Below are 18,307 nucleotides of genomic sequence, written 5' to 3'. Positions count from 1 at the left end.
CTAAAGATGGTTAACGTTTTATTTTAGATAAAAGCATGCTGTAAAATCAGTAATCAGCAATATCTTTACATATTTTGTTATTCTTCCTATCAGAACAAATAGTAATCCCTCGAACAATAGTATACCTGCTCATAGAACTCTTGAAATATTACTTCGGCTGTCCTAACTTGTAATTCCCAAGGTTTGGCACTGGCTGACAGATCGCTGGCCGTCATAGCGATTGCTTGAATTAAAGACCTAAAAAAAAAGGAGCTACTGTGAAGCGAGACATTGAAACTGCGAAAAAAGAACTGATAACAGAAGAATACTGTTGGACAAAAGAAATGTCTCAGCAACCCTTTAAAATAGAAAAACGAGTAAATTCTTCTAGAAATACAACGACTATAACATTTAAATCATAAATTCAAAATTGAAATTTGGGATCACTGATTTTCCAATGATTTATTTCTAACGTTTCTAACCATTATATTCACATTCACATTTATAGAAAAAAAAGCGACTATAACTTCTCACTATTATTAATAGAATATTGGATAACATGGGGTCAGAAGTACAGGTAAATTTTTCAGCATCTTTTACTCCGAAATGTCCTCGCACTTTGCACACGAATTTTTATCGATCTAATTCTCAAATAAAATTAATGAATATGTCCTAAATGGGTGACTTAGAGATCTGTTTAAATAAAAGTAATAATTTAAATTATTCACCTATGGTCTGGGTTTCCCCATGAAAAAGTATTATCCTCTACTAGCTCTTGTAATCTGGCCCTGTAGGGAAAGAATCTTGCAAGATCAGTGGCTAGTATGCAGTGCTTGATGTAGCTGAGCACCTGCTTGTATTCACTGTTTGTCAACTGGCTGAAGATGTTGTGACCACTCTAAATATAAATCGCATATATTACAAATCTCAATTTTTTGTTACTTTTATTTATTACTATAAGGGTTTATGAAGAAAAGAGAAGGTTGAATGGTGTATAGAGAGTTGCAGCTAGCTCGGAGACATCCTCCTGCATTCGAACATCGGTCAGCATAATGGAGTACTCCACAACCACCGCCAACAACTCAACAGTCGACAGCTCAAAAGTTTCCTCCTCTGTATATTTCTTTCACTAGCTAAAATTTAACACATGCAAAGGTGGCCACGGGACCTCAGCCACCTCCCATTTCACAAATAGACTGTCCTTACCTTCTTTCTCTAATTTCTTTTAATATCTCATCCCACACTACACGACATTCTTCTCCATTCAATGTACCGTACTGTAAACATAATTACGTTTTTTACTGCCCTATCTTTCGTATGATGCGGATGACCAATCATTTTAACTTAGATTTCTTTGGCACAGATATACAAAATTTTCGAAATAAAGCCAGATGTCAACCATTTCTTTGAGTTATTTGTATTGTATAAATCTGTATAATAACCTCTAAAAGGTAAAATAAAATGCTAAAGCCTAATTATAAACCTAAATTATAAATACCTAAATTTGTATTATTTAAGTTATTAAAATTGTTGTTTCGGTAAATTGGGTATTGATCCGTCTTTTATTTAAAAATAAAATAAAATAAGTGCCCACAACTGCATCCACAGGCGACATCAATTCACTTTTCACAAGCTTTTTATCAGACTTCAAATCCCTCATCACACCCCTGATATATCTCCTTACAACTGTCGTTTCCAGATCCTTCCTAACCAATCTTCATTATAACCGCTATTTAATGGCGGATAAAGGCATGTAAAAAGACATACGTAATTTCAACTTTCTCTTACTGCTCTTTTAGAGAACATTGAGACCAATCATATTTTCAAATATACTTCTCTTCAGAAATATTTGTTCAGAGGCTGAATTACCAAAATGCATTTACTTCAAAATTATACCTAAATTTCCAAGTTTAAAGAAATCAGTAAACCGTAAGTGTAACTTTGCAGAATAAGTTTTGAGTTTTTGAATTCAATACCTGTTGAAGAATGGTAACAGTCTGATTAAAGTGGTGATGCTCCATAGTTGATGTACTGTAGACTGCCGCTAAAGGTGCCTCTGTTTCCAGCATAAATTTATTATTTTTGCCTCTGTGATCGAGATCATGACAAAGCGCTCCAATATACAAAGCCAGACACTGAAATGAAAGAACATGTATAATTATAAATAAAAGCTTTAAACAAAAAAATTATTTAATATGTTCTATTTAGTTTTTTAAAGCTATTAATTTTATTGCAATTCAGATACATGTCTCAACACAATAATAAGAAAGGATATGCATATGAGCTTTAGTTGAGGACCCTTATTTGTTAGTTTTTAATGTTAGTTTTAACTTAAGAAAGTTTTTTTTTCTTCTTATTTTATTTCGCAATTAATAAAAAATTTAAGTAATTTTACAATTTATTTATTTATTTATTTAAATTAAACATCTAGGAAACATTTGTTAGAACCTTATTTTACCTCATTAGAAGTAAAAGTCCCGTTGGAGTGTTTAATGATGGCATACATCGAATTCGCCACTGAAAATCCATGGGTCCAGTTGTGATAAGGTACCCTGCGGTAGTTTTTCTTCACAGTTAATATAAATCTTATCAGTGAATCTCGATCAAACCTTGCCAATCCAAATAGGTCTCGAAACATAAACACAGCCTGTCGAACTTTCCGTTCATCATCCAGTTCGAAAACATTGAAATGGAAGCTAAACATTAATAAATTTTTTAAATATTTTATTCATCTTTAATATAGATAAGTAAGCAAGAAAACAATTCTAAATAAAATTAATTAAAAAAGAAGAATCAATTTACTCTTCTAAGGTAGCCAATTTGTCTTGCGTCATAACAGCTTTGGTCCTTTCAACTTCAACCTCTGTACACGTATTGTGGTAGCCTAGCACTTCTAAAGCAACACGATATTTCTGTTCTGATCGTCGTATTTTATCATATAATTTAGCATGGTGCAGAGCTAAGCCGCAATAAACTGCAAAAGTTTCGAATGCTTCTTCGTCTTCCTGGAATAAAATATTTTTAAAGAAGTTAATAGAAGTAAGATAGATTACACCTATTAAAATAAAAATAAAATAATGAGAAATTCTAACCGTAGCATTTCCTCAAATTTTACGTCGCGTGAGCTAGCGAAGGCCATAAATTCATTCAGTATGAACGAATCAAGGTCAGACAAAAAATTCTACAATTTAAATTTCGCAAGAACACTTCGTTTTCTACAAATAATGGACTGCATAGATGCTTAAGTAGAGTGGAATCGCTATATATTCCGTTGAGTTGATATGAAATGTTACTGTATTTTATGAAGTTGTAAACATTTCTTTAATAGAGAATTATTAAATTTTAATCTGATGTAGGAGATGATTTCTGGGAAGTTTTATGTCTTTCTTTATGTTTAATTTGACAACTTTTATAGCAATGCTCTGAATGTAACATATAACAAGCATATCTCAAAAATGTGACTATTATGGTCACGAATTTAGTACTATTTAAAGCTGTTCAAGTAATCAGACGGCCCTGTAAACGAGACGCCTGAAAGTGTAGTTTGATAAATGAGTTTTATTTTATTGATTGAACTTCATCTATTTTTTTTTTTAAGCTGCTATTTTCGATGTTGAAATCGCAATGTTACAAAGAGGCATCGTACCTTTAGTGCTTTTATTGGAAATGTTGGTGTACCTTGTCAAATTGTTTTTTTTCAAAGTAGCAATCGCGAAGTTGTGGCATGTGATCTTTATCATGTTAAGACAGAGTCGAAGAACACATATGTAAACAACATAGGCGGAACAAAAGACAGTGCAATAAGACGGACCAGGTACGTTTTACAGCAGATATCTTAATACCTAATGTGAGGTTTAAACCAAACGAAGGTTTACAGGTTGAGCGAAATATAGGTAAATATTAGAGAATTTACTGTATTCTGAAGGATAGTTTTATCAAGGATAAACTATCATAAAACGGGTTGATAGAGATCAAAGAACGTCATTAATGAATCTGACGCAGGTATTCAAGGTGAGATATAGTTTAAAGAGTTCCCGGGTTAACGGATCAACAATAATTAAAATTAGGGAGTATCATCGAATAACTACTGTCTGTGGAAGAGGTCTTAGAATTCACGATTCTTTTTAAATTTGCAAGAGTACTGAAAACTGAGGGAGAGGTATTAATCCACGTCTGAAAAATCGTTACAGCCAGATATTTAAAAGATATAAAAAGTCCAATTTTGGTGTTATTTTAAAATGATGAGAACATTATTAAACAAAAATTATGAAAATGCACTTAGAATTGTCTTTTTGAAACATTGTGAAGTGAACTAAATTTATATCGTAGCCTTAAAAACATAAAAGATGATACTTTCAGAAGATATGTTAAAACAAAACAAGGAACTAGTGGTAAAAAGGAATCTTGGGGCAATTAGAAACAACAGGAATAAGTGGAGTGAGAGATTTTTAACTTGGAATATCCACGGCTTGTTTGCGGTTAGATAGATAGGATTTTATTAGTTTGGAAAATGTAAAACATTCAGAAGCAATTTTTTTCATTGTTGAAAACTTTAGAAAAATCAAATTACATCAAGGTTTCCAGCATTTTTATGTGACTTATCACTTTAAGTAAGGCTGACAGTGTACCGTGACCTAAACTAAAGCCAGACTGAAGTGGATCAAAAAAATTATTGTTACATAAACAAGATGAAATCTGAGATTGAATCATTTACTCTAACAGTTTCACATAATTAAACGGTATAGAAATCGGGTTATAGTGAGACGCTGACTGAGAATTTGGACGTTTGGCCAAGCCAGTTTTCCAATCTCAAGAAACCACAAATTTTGAAGAGAAACGTTACACAGATATCCAATTAAAACTAAGAGGAAATCAAAATTTAATAACTTAAATATAAAAATGATCAGGTTTATTATTATTACCAATAGCGTTGCTTTTAAATTGATTAATCGAGAAGGTCGTCCACTAACGTAGAAGAATTATAAATTATGTTCAAAAAAAAGTTTCTTCGGCTTGTCAAGAATGGGGAAATTGAGTGGGGGAAGCGAAGACTCATTTGCAAAAAAGTTTTAATAGTATATTGTTCTTTTGAATTTAAAAGGATTTCTTTTTTTCATTTCGAACTAAAATTGTTTCCAGTCACTAGTTGAAAGTGTTCAACTTACGTCGAACGAATTGAAGGCTGAATTCTTCAATAGAGGGCACATTCTAAAAATAAACATTTTCGGGAACATGAGACCTCAAAATGGTGGAAACTTCAAATTAAAAATGTTAACAACTGCAATTCTTTTAAAAAATAAAGCCCATAGAAACACAGAGCTTGTTTTATCGTAATCAAGACTTTTAAGTTATGTGAGAAAATTCAAATTTGTAAAATGCAATACGTCCTATAGCTGCACGAAAAAGTCCAAATTGTTATTTTAATCGAGATATTGGATTAAGCTGAGCAATGCATTTTTTAAATGTGCAAAGTTTGTCTACGACAATTAGAACAAAATTAATCTTGCAATTTTCTTCAAGGACTGTTACAAATGTCAAAAGGACTATTCAAGGACAAAATAGAAGGACTGTTATAGTTAAATTAAACAAGCAAAAAACAAAAAAAAAATTTGTTGACTAAATAAGTGCAGCAGCGATTGATTAATGATTATTATTGAATGAGTTTTTTTTTTATATTAACTTATAAAAATATTTTATTGAATTATTATTTCTGTAACGAACTTCACAGTTTTTTTTCTCTTAAAACTAGTAGCAAACTACTACTCGATACTGCTAAAGTATCGAGCCAATTCTTTTATTTTACATGAATGACTTAGAATACTAACTTCTATAGAAACGTACATATAAGTACGAATCAAATAGACAATTTACCTTGTTGAACGATCCTGAATGTTTATTGACCATCTGCATAACACCAATTACAACTCCTCTAATGAAGATTGGCATACAAAGTATAGTTTTAGTGTGGTAACCTGTTAATTGATCCACCGTACGATTAAACCTTGGATCAGAGTAGGCGTCTGCTATGTTCAACACTTCACCTGTCCGAGCTACCTGGCCAGCAATGCCCTTACCGACACTAAAACTAAAACAGTTTGGTCATTTTTATTCTTTTTTTTTTATTTTTTAAACATAACATTAAAAATATATTTATATAGATTTAGGTTATTTTTCCTCCGATGCTATTTGTTTTATTTGCTTCAAGAACGATAAAATTAATAAATAGTAATAACAATGAGAGGGAAGGGATTAGCTATGCGGTTAGCATATTGGATTCCCACGCGGAGGACTCGGGTTCGAATCCAGCTGCTGACCCTTAGATTTTCTCTTTCTAGGAGCTTCTTACAGCTGTCCGGTGATGAACAGAGAACACTGTTTGGAAGCCGGAAATTCACTGGAAAAAGCTCTGGGCTCCAATGATCTCACATGGTGAAGCCCATTAAATTAAAAAAAAAAAAAAAATAAGATTATTTACAATAACGGTAATACCATATTATGATGTAAGATTTATTTTATTAACACATCATTAAAATAACCGGAATGGTTTGATTTTCAACAGACTTAAACCACTCATTACTTGGTAAAAATCTGGTTTGGAAGGAACTCAGGGGAAATGTTTTACGAAGAACAAGAGAATTTGGGCAAGTTCGTGTTCAAAAATCTTTTTATTTGCAAACTTCCAAGAGTCAAGACATGATAATTTGGTACAAATTAATGGAAGATGCATCAATCTATAGAAACGTACATATAAGTACGAATCAAATAGACAATTTACCTTGTTGAACGATCCTGAATGTTTATTGACCATCTGCATAACACCAATTACTCAAAGTAGTACTCATTCTCGGGGTAGATACGCTCCACAAAAATGTAATAAATCCAGAAGTGATAGACACTAGCGAGAAAGGGTTTTGTCAAAAAAGTGTCAAATTACTAGTGATATGGGAAAGAAAAGTCTTTAGTATTTTTTTGTCTTTACTTGAGTCTTAATATTTGACTAAAAATCAGTGATTACAAAAAATTAAGAAGTGTAACAGATCTATAAGGAGCAAAACATCGTATCCATTGTAAGAAAAGGTTATGTAGAACAAATAAGCGAAATTTGTCTATGAATCTTCTTTTACGATGTCCAGGTAACAGCTAGCGAAAAAAGAGAAGAGCGCTTTGGAGTGATCAGATAACTTCTAAGATGTACAGAGCACCTCCAAAAGTGTATTTTTGGTGATAATTCATATCAGAGAAACTGCACGATTGCAATTTTCTTAACAAAGATTCAAGAATGTAATAAATAAATAGATTTATTTATTTTTTTTTTTTATAGCGTTGGAAGAGACAAGGTTATGAAAGTCCAAAGCGTAGAGGTCATCATTACCAAATGAAAATTCACCAGTAGGGAAGAGTTTAAGATGAAATATTGTGAGATTTACTGCATGCAATTAGCTCCATGGGTTCAGGGCCATTGCGCATCTTCCTAGCCACACCTGTTGCGTGTATTGAATATGTAAATGTTTTTAGTCTTTGAGAACTAAAGAAAAAAATGAAGCTTGAGTTTTATTCCTAAACATATGTTGTCGTAGTTCAATCACATTTACTTTATACAACTAACAGACCTGACCAAAAGGTATTGGTTAAAGTGAAACGTTACTAGTTCTGAATATGTAGGCCATTATTTAATTTTTGGTTCTCAGTTTAAATAAAAATATTAGTATTTTACACAGGGGAGGGATTAGCTATATGGTTAGCATACTCGATTCCCACGCGGAGGTCCCGGGTTCGAATCCAGCTGCTAACCCTTAGATTTTCTCTTCCTAGGAGCTTCTTACAGCTCACTGTCCGGTGATGGACAGTGTTGTCTGTAACGAGAGAACACTGTCCGGAGGCCGGCAGTGCACTGAAAAAAGCTCCGAGCGCTAATAACCTCAGCTGTTGATGCGTTAAAAAAAAAAAAAATTTAGTATTTTACACTAGGTTTCTGAATATTTTGAATATGAAATAGAAAGAAAATAAAAATATATAACATATTAAGTAGCTACATATCCAGTTTTTGCTGAATGTCTGCTCTTCATTATCATAATTTTGATTATAGTAAATAATCAAGTGCCTGCTTTGTGTTTTATTTTTGTATATTCTGAAGTAACTAGTAGACCCTGCAATTTTTTATTCCTTGATGTCTTGAAATAAACCCTCTAATAGAGCAGTACGACTTCAGTAATGTTAACTGCCTAACAAAAGACCTGAATTGATAACATTCTGGTAATTTATTGTCAAGTCAAAAATTAAAAACATATATCGCAGAATGTGAAAGTTCAACCAACCTGAAATTGATTGAAATAAAATCCTCCCCAAAAACGCTATCAGTCATTCGCTTTTTCGATTTTTCTCTGTTAGTCATAACCAGAGGATTTTCAGTGCCTTCTTCTAATCTTTCCGAAACAATGTGTTCTAAACACCTACAATCCTACTAAATTAAACATATTTCTATGAATTGTTTTCTTAATAAACACATTATTTTTAACCATTATTAGCAAATTGGTCATAATTTGCCATATATCTTCAGAACCTGGTCTATTTATACAAAACCCAGTCTAAATAATCCAGCATGAAAGTTGCTTAAAATCAGTTAGGGTTCCTATAGATGGCAAACTTCATTCAGAACAGGTGCCTCTACTAAGGCGTTTAAGACATTAGCATTATTGGATCTAGAGGCAGGTCCGGTTCCACAAGGCGGAGAGGATAATTATACCTTTCTGCGTTATGATCTTTTCTGGCGACAGAGAGCCAAATATCTTATAATATCCCAACCTCACGATACGAAGAAATAAAAAAGAATATGAGCAGCCGTTTTCTCCTTCCCTTCTAGGCAAAGTCTACACAGATGTTTTGAGCTACTTAATCCCAACTTGTGAAGAACTGTGGAGGTTCATTGTTCCCAACTTAGTTGGGATTTTAAAAGCTATTTTCATGAAGTGAAGAAAGCCAGTTTGGAAGGTCTCATGCAATGGATAAATATAGAGTTTAAAGAGAGAATATGTTTAAGAAGGCAGAGTTTCACTTCCCCATTTCTTTTAAAGATCTCAGACTGATCCACGGCAATAATCAAGAGAAATAGTCTGACTTTCATTCAGCTTATACAGTAACTTGGGAGGAGAATTTTTAGATCAGAATTCTAATGTCTTTAGAAGCATAAATCTGTCCCTTGTGTAACCGAAATGATTTGAAGGATACCTACTATTATTTGGCGGTAAGTCCCATTCTAAAGGAGTAAGTAAGATTAATTTGTTTTAAGGACAAACTTTTTTAGGAAAAGTTATACTTTTTTATTAATACTGATTGAAAACACGTATAACAATATCTAATACGTAGATACATTTAAATACAGAAATTTACTGACAATACAGTTGCAATACAGAGAAACATTGAATTTAGTTATTATCTAACGGTATTTTCAATAACATTAAACCCGCGGAAATAAATTTTCTTTCCTTTTTATGTAATTTCATTAAAACTATATGCTCGTATGTTTGTATTTAGATAAGTAACTGTGCAGATGAACAAAAATTCATTAATTCAGTTATTTGTATAAATAAAAATGTATTTTTTTCTTTATGTAATGATGTAACTTCAAATTAATTAATTAGGTCTTGGGCTTCACCCTATAGATTCTACTCCTGAGGTAAAACATAGAAACATTTGTGAACCAGATGGAAAACTTTGGCCTGTGAACGGTTATGCCTATGACTCAGTCAGATCCTAGCCTCAAGGCCAATTAGAAAAAGTCTTCAAAATCGTTTCTTATTTGCACGAAAACAATACCTTCTCTTACTTTACTAATAAAAATAGCAGCTACACTTCTGGTCTAAAGAAAGAAGAGTACAACCCTCGATTAAATGCGCTGTGTTGTCTTCCACTGGCAGTATCTGTGATCTTTAAATTTAAATTCCTATGAAACATTTAATTAGTGTAACATAATTTCTCTTACTCTGAATATTTGTGACTTCAATGGGAAGTGCCTAGGGACCTAAGTTTTACTTTTTTTCTTTGAAAAATCGATTTTCAGTTTAGGCGCCATCTTAATAAATAGTTCATGAAAAATAGTCAATAAATTTTATTGTGAGTGGCAGTTTCTTTAAGTTAGTAACATATAACGAAGTGGTTGGTATTCCGAAGGGAAGCACTCCTTGTCTTCAAAATATGAAAATAATGAGGCAATTACTTCTTCCTTCATTCACCAAGTTTAGTCAACAAATAGTAAGTTAAAAAAAAAAAAAAATCAGTTTTAGAAAAAAAAATATTAACTACACTCAGTTTAACTGAACTAAGAAACTTTAAAGCAAATGTTTTTCGTAAAAAAGACAAAATAAATGCAAGTATAAACAAAATGCTTTAGCATTTGGACTAAAATTTAAATGCTTTTTAACCATTAAAACAAGTAAACAGAAAAAATAATTTCTAACCGAATTTCCTTGTCTGGTTGAGATTTATTTCCAGAATCACTGTCTACTTCTGATTCATTTGTACCGACATCAAATATTCTTGCATATAATTCTTTATTTTTGGCGTCAAGTAAAAAAAGTGAAGCGCGATCAGCATCTACAAGTCGTTGAGCGAAGTTCATTATCTTAGTTACAAGTGAATCCATGCTCACCATATCCTGAAATATTGACCTGAAAAAAATAAATACTTTTTAAATATTTAAATTAAAACTTAAACGTACAACATTTAAGAAAATTTATTCTGTTTGACCTCAGTCAACCATTGCAGTTTGTATTAAATTAAATTCATTTGAGAAATATTTCAAGGTTTAAAGATACATTAACATTTATACTCTCCAAATTTAATGAATGAATGAAATTCTATCGAGGAAAAAATACTGGATTTTTAAACAAAGGAAACATCCCGCAGAGACAAAGTAGTGGTAAGGAATCAATTTCAAAATCATCCAATTTATTTAATTAATTATGAAAAATCGGAAATATATTGTCACCTCCTATAAATCTCATTGGAGGGTCACCAAGTCTCCTCTTGTCCACTCAACTGATTTACTTGTAGCAGGACAACTACGCCTGCAGTTGTTGATTTTAATAAAGTTTTTTTCAAGGTTTACTTAAATGAATATGAATTGAATAAGGAATTGAAGCAACAGAATACCGTAATTAAATGCCTAAATAAAATAAAAACAGTACACAATGTTAAAATGAATAGAATGCCAATAATATCACCAATTATGATTGCTTTCATGGTTAGAATCTTGAGAATCGTGTTTGGGAATCCCTTAATATTAATAGAATTCAATTTTACATGTGAGTTAGAGGCAAGACATTGTGGCAGGATAAACCCGAAGAGTTTTCTAACACTTGGTCATACTGAAATGTAGTTATTAAAAAAAAAAATATTTCAGCAAATTATGTTAGCTATAAAGTAAACAAAGCTCCAAGCGAAAATTGAGCAAACCCTAAGAAGTATTTCTATTAATAACCTACAGCATGATCAAAGTTTTTCATTCTTCAAAAATCGCAGCACCATTTTAAAGTTCTCCAGCTAACATCACGAACTTTTGAATATCTATGAATATCTAATACCTAATGTGCAAAAGCTGGTTTGAGTTGGTAGTAGAAGTTGTTAAGATCAATATGCAATTGGCGAAATCCAAACTTACAAGACACCGGACTCTGAAACGGTTTGGCTTTCTAGTAGCAACAATGTCCACTCTACGTTTCTATTTTGAACTTTCTCTTACTTCTAATAATTATTAGATTATTAGTATTAATCTAAGACAAATTTTCGGTTTGAATTTTCATCGGTTTTATGGATCCCAGAGTCCAAAAAGTGGTTTTTAGAAATTAGTATGAGTGAGAACACTCTAGCCAAAAAAGGAAAAATTTCGAACCAAGTTCGAACTCATTATTTTGTTTGGGTAGCTTCATGGGAGCTCGCAATAGTGATAAAAATCCTTCACACTACCTTGTTCAGCAAACCTATTTAAATGTAGGTTTGTATTATTTATATTAAAAATAAATAAGCCAGAAAATAAGATAATTCTTTATGAACGATTCAATGCAAAATTTATTAGTAATCAGAAACCAACAAAATGACATTAACAGAATCATGATTTCTTAAACTAAAATTTATTTTTATTAAAAACATCTATCAAGGTTATTTGCCCAAGAAGAGGTGAGAAACTGTTTTCCTTGAGTAAGGAGTAGGTGATTATAGTCTTATTTTTTAAAGGATATCAAGTATCCTCATTATTATGTAATATGCCTTAATTAGTATTCTAGTACTTCTTTCTTTCTTATTAGTAAAATTATAATTAATTTGATGATAAGTTAAAAACTCTAGAAAACAAAACTGATCTTAATAGAAAATATGGATTTTAGTATTTATACGCAGGTCTCGAATTGGCGGACTCCCAGTTCCAAATGCTTCACCATGAAGTGAACAAAAATTACAATGCTTAAAAACAATATTTCCATGCTTTATCCCTGGTAAATTTTTGAAATTACGCTGATTATTGAAAACAAATTTTAAGTTACATTCCATGCACACTTATGTTCAGAGAAATGTAAGTTCAATATGGGGTAATGGTCAATGAGAATCATTTGCAATCTGGAATTTAAGGAGTTTAGTATTTATCAGAGAATTTTATGTTGAAGACAATTCTGAAATGGACTAAAGGGTTAATCAGAATTCTATACGATAAGGCAGGCATCACACAAATTTTTAGGTTTTACTGATTTTTTAACAAAAAATTAATAACTTTTCTCTTAAACAGAAATGATCTATTTATTTTTTTTATTTATTTACATTTACCTCTGTTCTGGTCAACAAGACATACAGAGGGGGTTGGCCTATTAATTAGACAATTCATAGAATAAAAAGACAAAAACAAAAAACAAATGTAAATACAGAATAAAAAGACAAAAACAAAAAATAAATAAATCAAAAAACAAACAAAAATGCAAATTCAATGCAGAAAAGATAAAAGAATGCTAAATAAATTTGAAATGTACAGAAAAGAACAAAGAGTCTATAACTAAGAATATTTACAAAATAACAAACTAAAAATACTTCCTGCAAGTGAAAAAATATTGATGAATGAAAACTTCTTAATAATTCTACTTGGAATATTCAAATTATAATGAACAATTGAACAATTACCGCTAAATAAACAATTTCCTTATTTTAAAAAGATGAACAAAATATAGGAAAATATCATTTAGTTTATCTAAATGTCCTGGCTCCAGGAAACTCAGCAAATTTATTAATTGCTCCTCCCGATTGTGATTTGAAATATATTTGTATAAATATTTGTCTCTTATTGATGTAAAAATTGGACAAATTAAAATGCTATGAGCTAAATCATCAGGTTCATTTAAAGTGCACAGCTTACAGGAGTGGCTGGAATCGAACAGAAATTTATTTTTATTCAGATAAATACTAGAACTTTTTTTGTAAGCTATACGTACTTGGGCTATCAATCTTAGTTTATTGATGTGAGTATTAAGTCTGAGATAAGATTCATAAGAAAAAGAGAAACTGCAAATATTTCTATAGACAGTATTGTAGCGACTGTTTAAAACTGTATTGATATCACGGCTAAATAGATTATTTCTAAAAGAATCCAACATATTATGTCGATTCTCTTTAAGTGACTCAAGATTCTGAGATTGCCAAATATCTTCTGCACCGATGGAAATCAGATACCTTCTCAATTCTGTCACCCAGTTATATGGCATACTGAAACTACTTAATTCCAACAATCTGGAGTAGCACAACTTAGGCAGTCGGTATTCAGGCATCTCCAACAAAGATTCCAACCAGTTTAACATCCGCGTAAAGGTTTTTACACTGAACATGACGTCTGCCAGCTTCAAGTCTGACATATGAGTCAGGCGTACATTTGGGCAGGTGTAACAAAACCTTTATAAATCTTAATTGCCCTCTCTCTAGGATATGAGTATAGCTCGAACCCCAAATTTCCGACAGATAAAGAAGCACACTCTCAGAGATAGAATCGTAGAGATGGACTTTAGTTTTCCAATCTTCACTCTTACATGACTTTAGTAGAGACAAAACCGCAGATGTGGTAGAGGCATTCTTAGCAAGAAAATATTCGCTGGTCTTAAGAAATTTAACAGAAGAGTTGGCCTTGGGCAGTCGTAGAAATGATCTATTTATAATTAATAAACCATTTAATGTTTTTAAAGATAAAGAAAGAATTACTTAATAATTTAGAGAACGTTTTTACATATGTACTTACATTAAGGAAAGTTTGAAATTGAATACATTTAATTCCTTCTATTAAAAGGTTTTACTTCTTTTAATCTACCCATATTAGAAATATGCATGCTACCACGGATAAAATCACCGATATTACCCAGCTCAGTAGATCCAATCATACTTTCAACTTTACTTTTACTTTTTTTTTCCATTGAGCATGACAAATTTAAGCTGAGTTCCTAAATAATAAATGCAGTTGATTCCAAGGTTATTTTCAAACTTCTACTTCTGTTTTATTTATATTTTAAGTTGTTTCAGTAAAAAAGGAATACCAATTATCTTAAAAATGATTTGCATAGATCCTTGATTGTTAAAGTGGGGTGAGTGAGCTTGGATCAATGAAATAGAAGTATAAGAATTTTAGGCTAAGCGAAAACATAAAAGCTTGAAGAAATTTGTCTATTTGTCTTTTATATTTGTTTGTAATTAGTCTTGACTTCTTATCCAGTTTTATAGAAGTTGAAATAAATTTATTAACTTTGCGATTATATATAATAATATATTACAAAAATGTATTATTATTAAGCTAGTTTGAAACAGCCATTACAGTGTAAGTAAGGAGTGTTAAGAGTATTCTTGCCTCTTAGTAAATCTCAAATTTAGAGGAAGCAGTTTTGACATTTTTCGGTTTATTGCTTTTGTAATGATCTCGAGCTCTTACCATAGACAAATGAATCTTAATTATGGAAAATTAAAAAAAAAGTTTTTTAAAAACTGTGTTTTAAGTAGTTATTTATATTGTATATATTATTTAACTAATTTCTAAATCTTCTTCTTAATATTATTGCTTAAAAAATTCGGCGGCAAGGTAGCCGAGCGGCCAGTAAGGCTAATACACTGGTTTCGGTTCCCGTTCATAGGCCTTGGATTTTATTTAATGGTTAATTAAAGAAATTTATAGTAAAGTATGTTTGCTAGTCGCCTCCGTCCACAACACCTAATCCGGGAGTTGGACGTAAAGCCCGCCTGAAAAAATACGCATTACTTTAATTTTACTCTAAAAATTCACAAATAAAACAAAATCAAAGCCTTTTTTCTTATTAAAATAAACTGATAAAACTATTTAATTATAAATGAGAGTTAATAAAATACAAATAAATAAAAAAAATCTAATCGTTAAACCGCAATAGTTCACTGTTGTCTTACTGCGATTGATAGTAATGTCCCATGAAATCCAGATCATTATTCTTGTGGTAACCATGCCTCTGGATGTACTTGACTCATTCTTCACCAATCAGATCGCTAGAGGGCTACTCTTCTTGAACTCCACGACAGCATTTCATCATCTCTTGGTTCCAACTGATTTTCGGTCTTCCACGTATTCTTTTCTTTTCTCTGGGGTACCATTTCACAAACTTCTTAGCCCACCTATCCATCTTCCGACCACTCAATATGACTGACCAGCCCAGTGCCATTTCCTCTCTGATATCACCCAGACAATTTCAACCATCCCAGTCTGTTTTCTAGTCCACCTATTGCTTTTTCTTTCTTTTTTACTTATTTTTAGCATACTTCCCTGTATGCTTCTGACAGTTCTTCTCAATTGGTTCATGTCTTTTCTTGTCAGGCTCGAAGTTTCACTGCATTATATCAAAGTAGGTCTCATCTCGCTGTTCCATAGTTTCTTTTCAACTTCGATGTTCACATTTGATCTGAACAGTTTTCTATATTTATTGTATATTTCCCAGCTGAGTCTCACTCTTCTAGTAATTTCTTTTTCATATTTATCCTGTATATCTATAAGTTGTCGTAAGTAAATAAACTAACATTTTACTAATTGCATGGAATAAACTACTTGAAAGATTAGTGTTTCATGGATTGTATTTATTTTTTGAAAAGTACTTTTTTAGTCTAAGATGTATAACGATAATGGTGGGGGAATCTATCCAAGTAATACATTAATAAAAGTCTCAGTTTCATGAAATTAGTTGTCCCATTTCTCCGAATTATCCGTTAGATGGAGGAATTCATGCTTCTGCAGAAGTTTAGTATGTGATTTGTTTCACGTACGCTAGATTATTATCCCCTCTGCTCAAACCGCCTAAATTGGCACTAAGCAAATTATTTGACGTTTTGAAAAAAATTAAATAATAAAAAAGTGTAAAGAACTAAAAGCTATTATTATTTTAGCATTGCGATTATAAATTTTATCCTTTATGTCATGATGATAGGTTACTAGTTCAATGCGGTATTTAAAATATTTCTATCATAAATTTCTCATTCAAGTTCAAGCCTTGTACTTTTAGCTTTTTTTAATTCCTTTTACAACTAGTGAGAGAAGGTTACAAGTCAGATCTCACTGAAACATCAGTTTCAGCTCCACTAGACCCAAAGAAATGAAAAAAAAGCTGCATAGTTGGTTTGTCTACCGTCAGCTTCTCTCAAACACTATAATTCTAGTAAGTTCAAATTTAATATTTTGGATCAGTGCCAGCCAATGGGAATCGATTCTTGAGAGATTTTCTCGAAAATGGCTCCTTAGATTTTCCTTTAGCTCTCATGGTATAGTGCAATGCTGTATAACTTCTTTTTAAATTTTCGCAGGAAAATGTTTCTTAGTCATTTTATGAGGGGAATTAGAGATAAACTTTGCTCTAAAATTTTTAAGAAAGTTCCATTTTACAGAATACATTTTATTTTTAACGATTTTGAGATGGTTTTGTTTAGTGATTAGTAAAGTAAAGTAATCGCCTATTTTTTTAGGCTGGACTTAACGTCCAACTACCAATTAGGTGTCGTGGACGGAGACGACTAGCAAACATACTTTACTGTAAATTTCTTTTATTAACCATTAAATAAAATCCAAGGCCTAAGACCGGGAATCGAACCCAGTACCACAATACATATAGCGTCGCAGGTCTCGCCTCTAACCCGCTCGGCTACCGTGGCGCCTTGTTTAGTGATTATAAGCGAGGTATTTTTAAAAGGGTGCTAATCCGATGTGAAATAAACCCATTACTGCTTATTCCTATTCTCTTATTGAGTGCTCTGACGTCGGTGACATGTTTGAAATAAGCAATAATATTGCAAATCTTTTCTTATATAGAAATTAAGGAAACGTTTGGATCAGGATTGGTAATATTTTTTGGATCTTGGTAAACAAACAATTTCTATTCCGTAAATCATCACTTTCTAAATATTAAGTAACACTAAGCATAAGTTCTCTAGGTACCAAGAAGAAGAAGAAAAAATTATTTAAAATTGAAATTATCTAAAATTTAAGATGTTAGTCAGTCTAAAGAACGATAAGTTTGCATCTCTTACTACCTATCTGGACATCAAAAAGTACGCTTTCAAAGCAGTACTATTGCATTTCCGCGGACGGAGAAATGGGCTACCCATTTCTTCCAAGATATTTAGACCCTAGCATCACTCAAGTAAGAGGTCCTCCCCTCTCCACCTAATTTAGTGATTGGACGTTAAGCTCCGTCAGAAATAATAGGCAATTACTTTCCTTACTTCATAAATAATCACACTAGAATCATGAAATCATTAGTATCATTAAATTTAATTATTAATAAGACGGAGGTAAAATCAAAAACATAGTCTATTGAATAATGGTACAATAATTGTAATGAACTTTTGAAAAACAATATTTACCAATGGGCATTAAAATTACACATGCGAATTAACCTGTATCTGATGAAGGTAAAAAGAAAAGTTATTATTATTTTTTTCACCTTTATAATTCTTTTTTTTCAAGGACTAATATATTTGATGACTTGACCTAATTTTATCAATTTAGATTTTTGATAGTGCCGCTGCATGCTGTTTGGAATTTTTTTTAAAATTTTACTTCCTGCCCAGATCAAGTATATGCAATAATGTTAACTAAATATAAACTGAACAAAAAGTTATCAAGGACGTTTAACAGACCTTACCAAAGTGTAAAACACACCTCTTTCCCTGACGATGATTTCGTTTTATTAGTGCCTTATTTTTGTTTAGCTTTTTATGGCATATTTCTTAATTATTTGTTCAGCTAACAACTTTTAATTTCGTTTAATTGAATTATGGACTGGCTAGATGAGGAGAATGTTTCTTTCAT

The 18,307-nt window shown here is 31.7% G+C and overlaps 1 protein-coding gene across 3 annotated transcripts in view; it reads right to left on the bottom strand.

The window, feature by feature from the left end:
* The window catches only part of LOC141449216 (probable 3',5'-cyclic phosphodiesterase pde-5), a 157,436-nt gene that overhangs the window by 1,588 nt on the left and 137,541 nt on the right, over positions 1–18,307 (bottom strand). For all 3 annotated transcript variants that reach the window (XM_074118421.1, XM_074118422.1, XM_074118423.1), the window contains exons 8-14: positions 10,434–10,643; positions 5,851–6,064; positions 2,782–2,984; positions 2,438–2,675; positions 1,956–2,114; positions 708–877; positions 126–237 (exon numbers count right to left, since the gene is read on the bottom strand). In XM_074118421.1, the coding sequence (XP_073974522.1) occupies positions 126–237; positions 708–877; positions 1,956–2,114; positions 2,438–2,675; positions 2,782–2,984; positions 5,851–6,064; positions 10,434–10,643 (1,306 nt within the window). The remainder of the gene's footprint in view (positions 1–125; positions 238–707; positions 878–1,955; positions 2,115–2,437; positions 2,676–2,781; positions 2,985–5,850; positions 6,065–10,433; positions 10,644–18,307) is intronic.

This window comes from Rhodnius prolixus, unplaced genomic scaffold, assembly GCF_049639745.1.
Source record: "Rhodnius prolixus isolate KJV_2025 unplaced genomic scaffold, Rpr scaffold_2, whole genome shotgun sequence".
NCBI classification, from domain to species: Eukaryota; Metazoa; Arthropoda; class Insecta; order Hemiptera; family Reduviidae; genus Rhodnius; species Rhodnius prolixus.
Note: the sequence above shows the minus strand (reverse complement) of the source record. Positions and strands in the feature narration are given on the sequence as shown.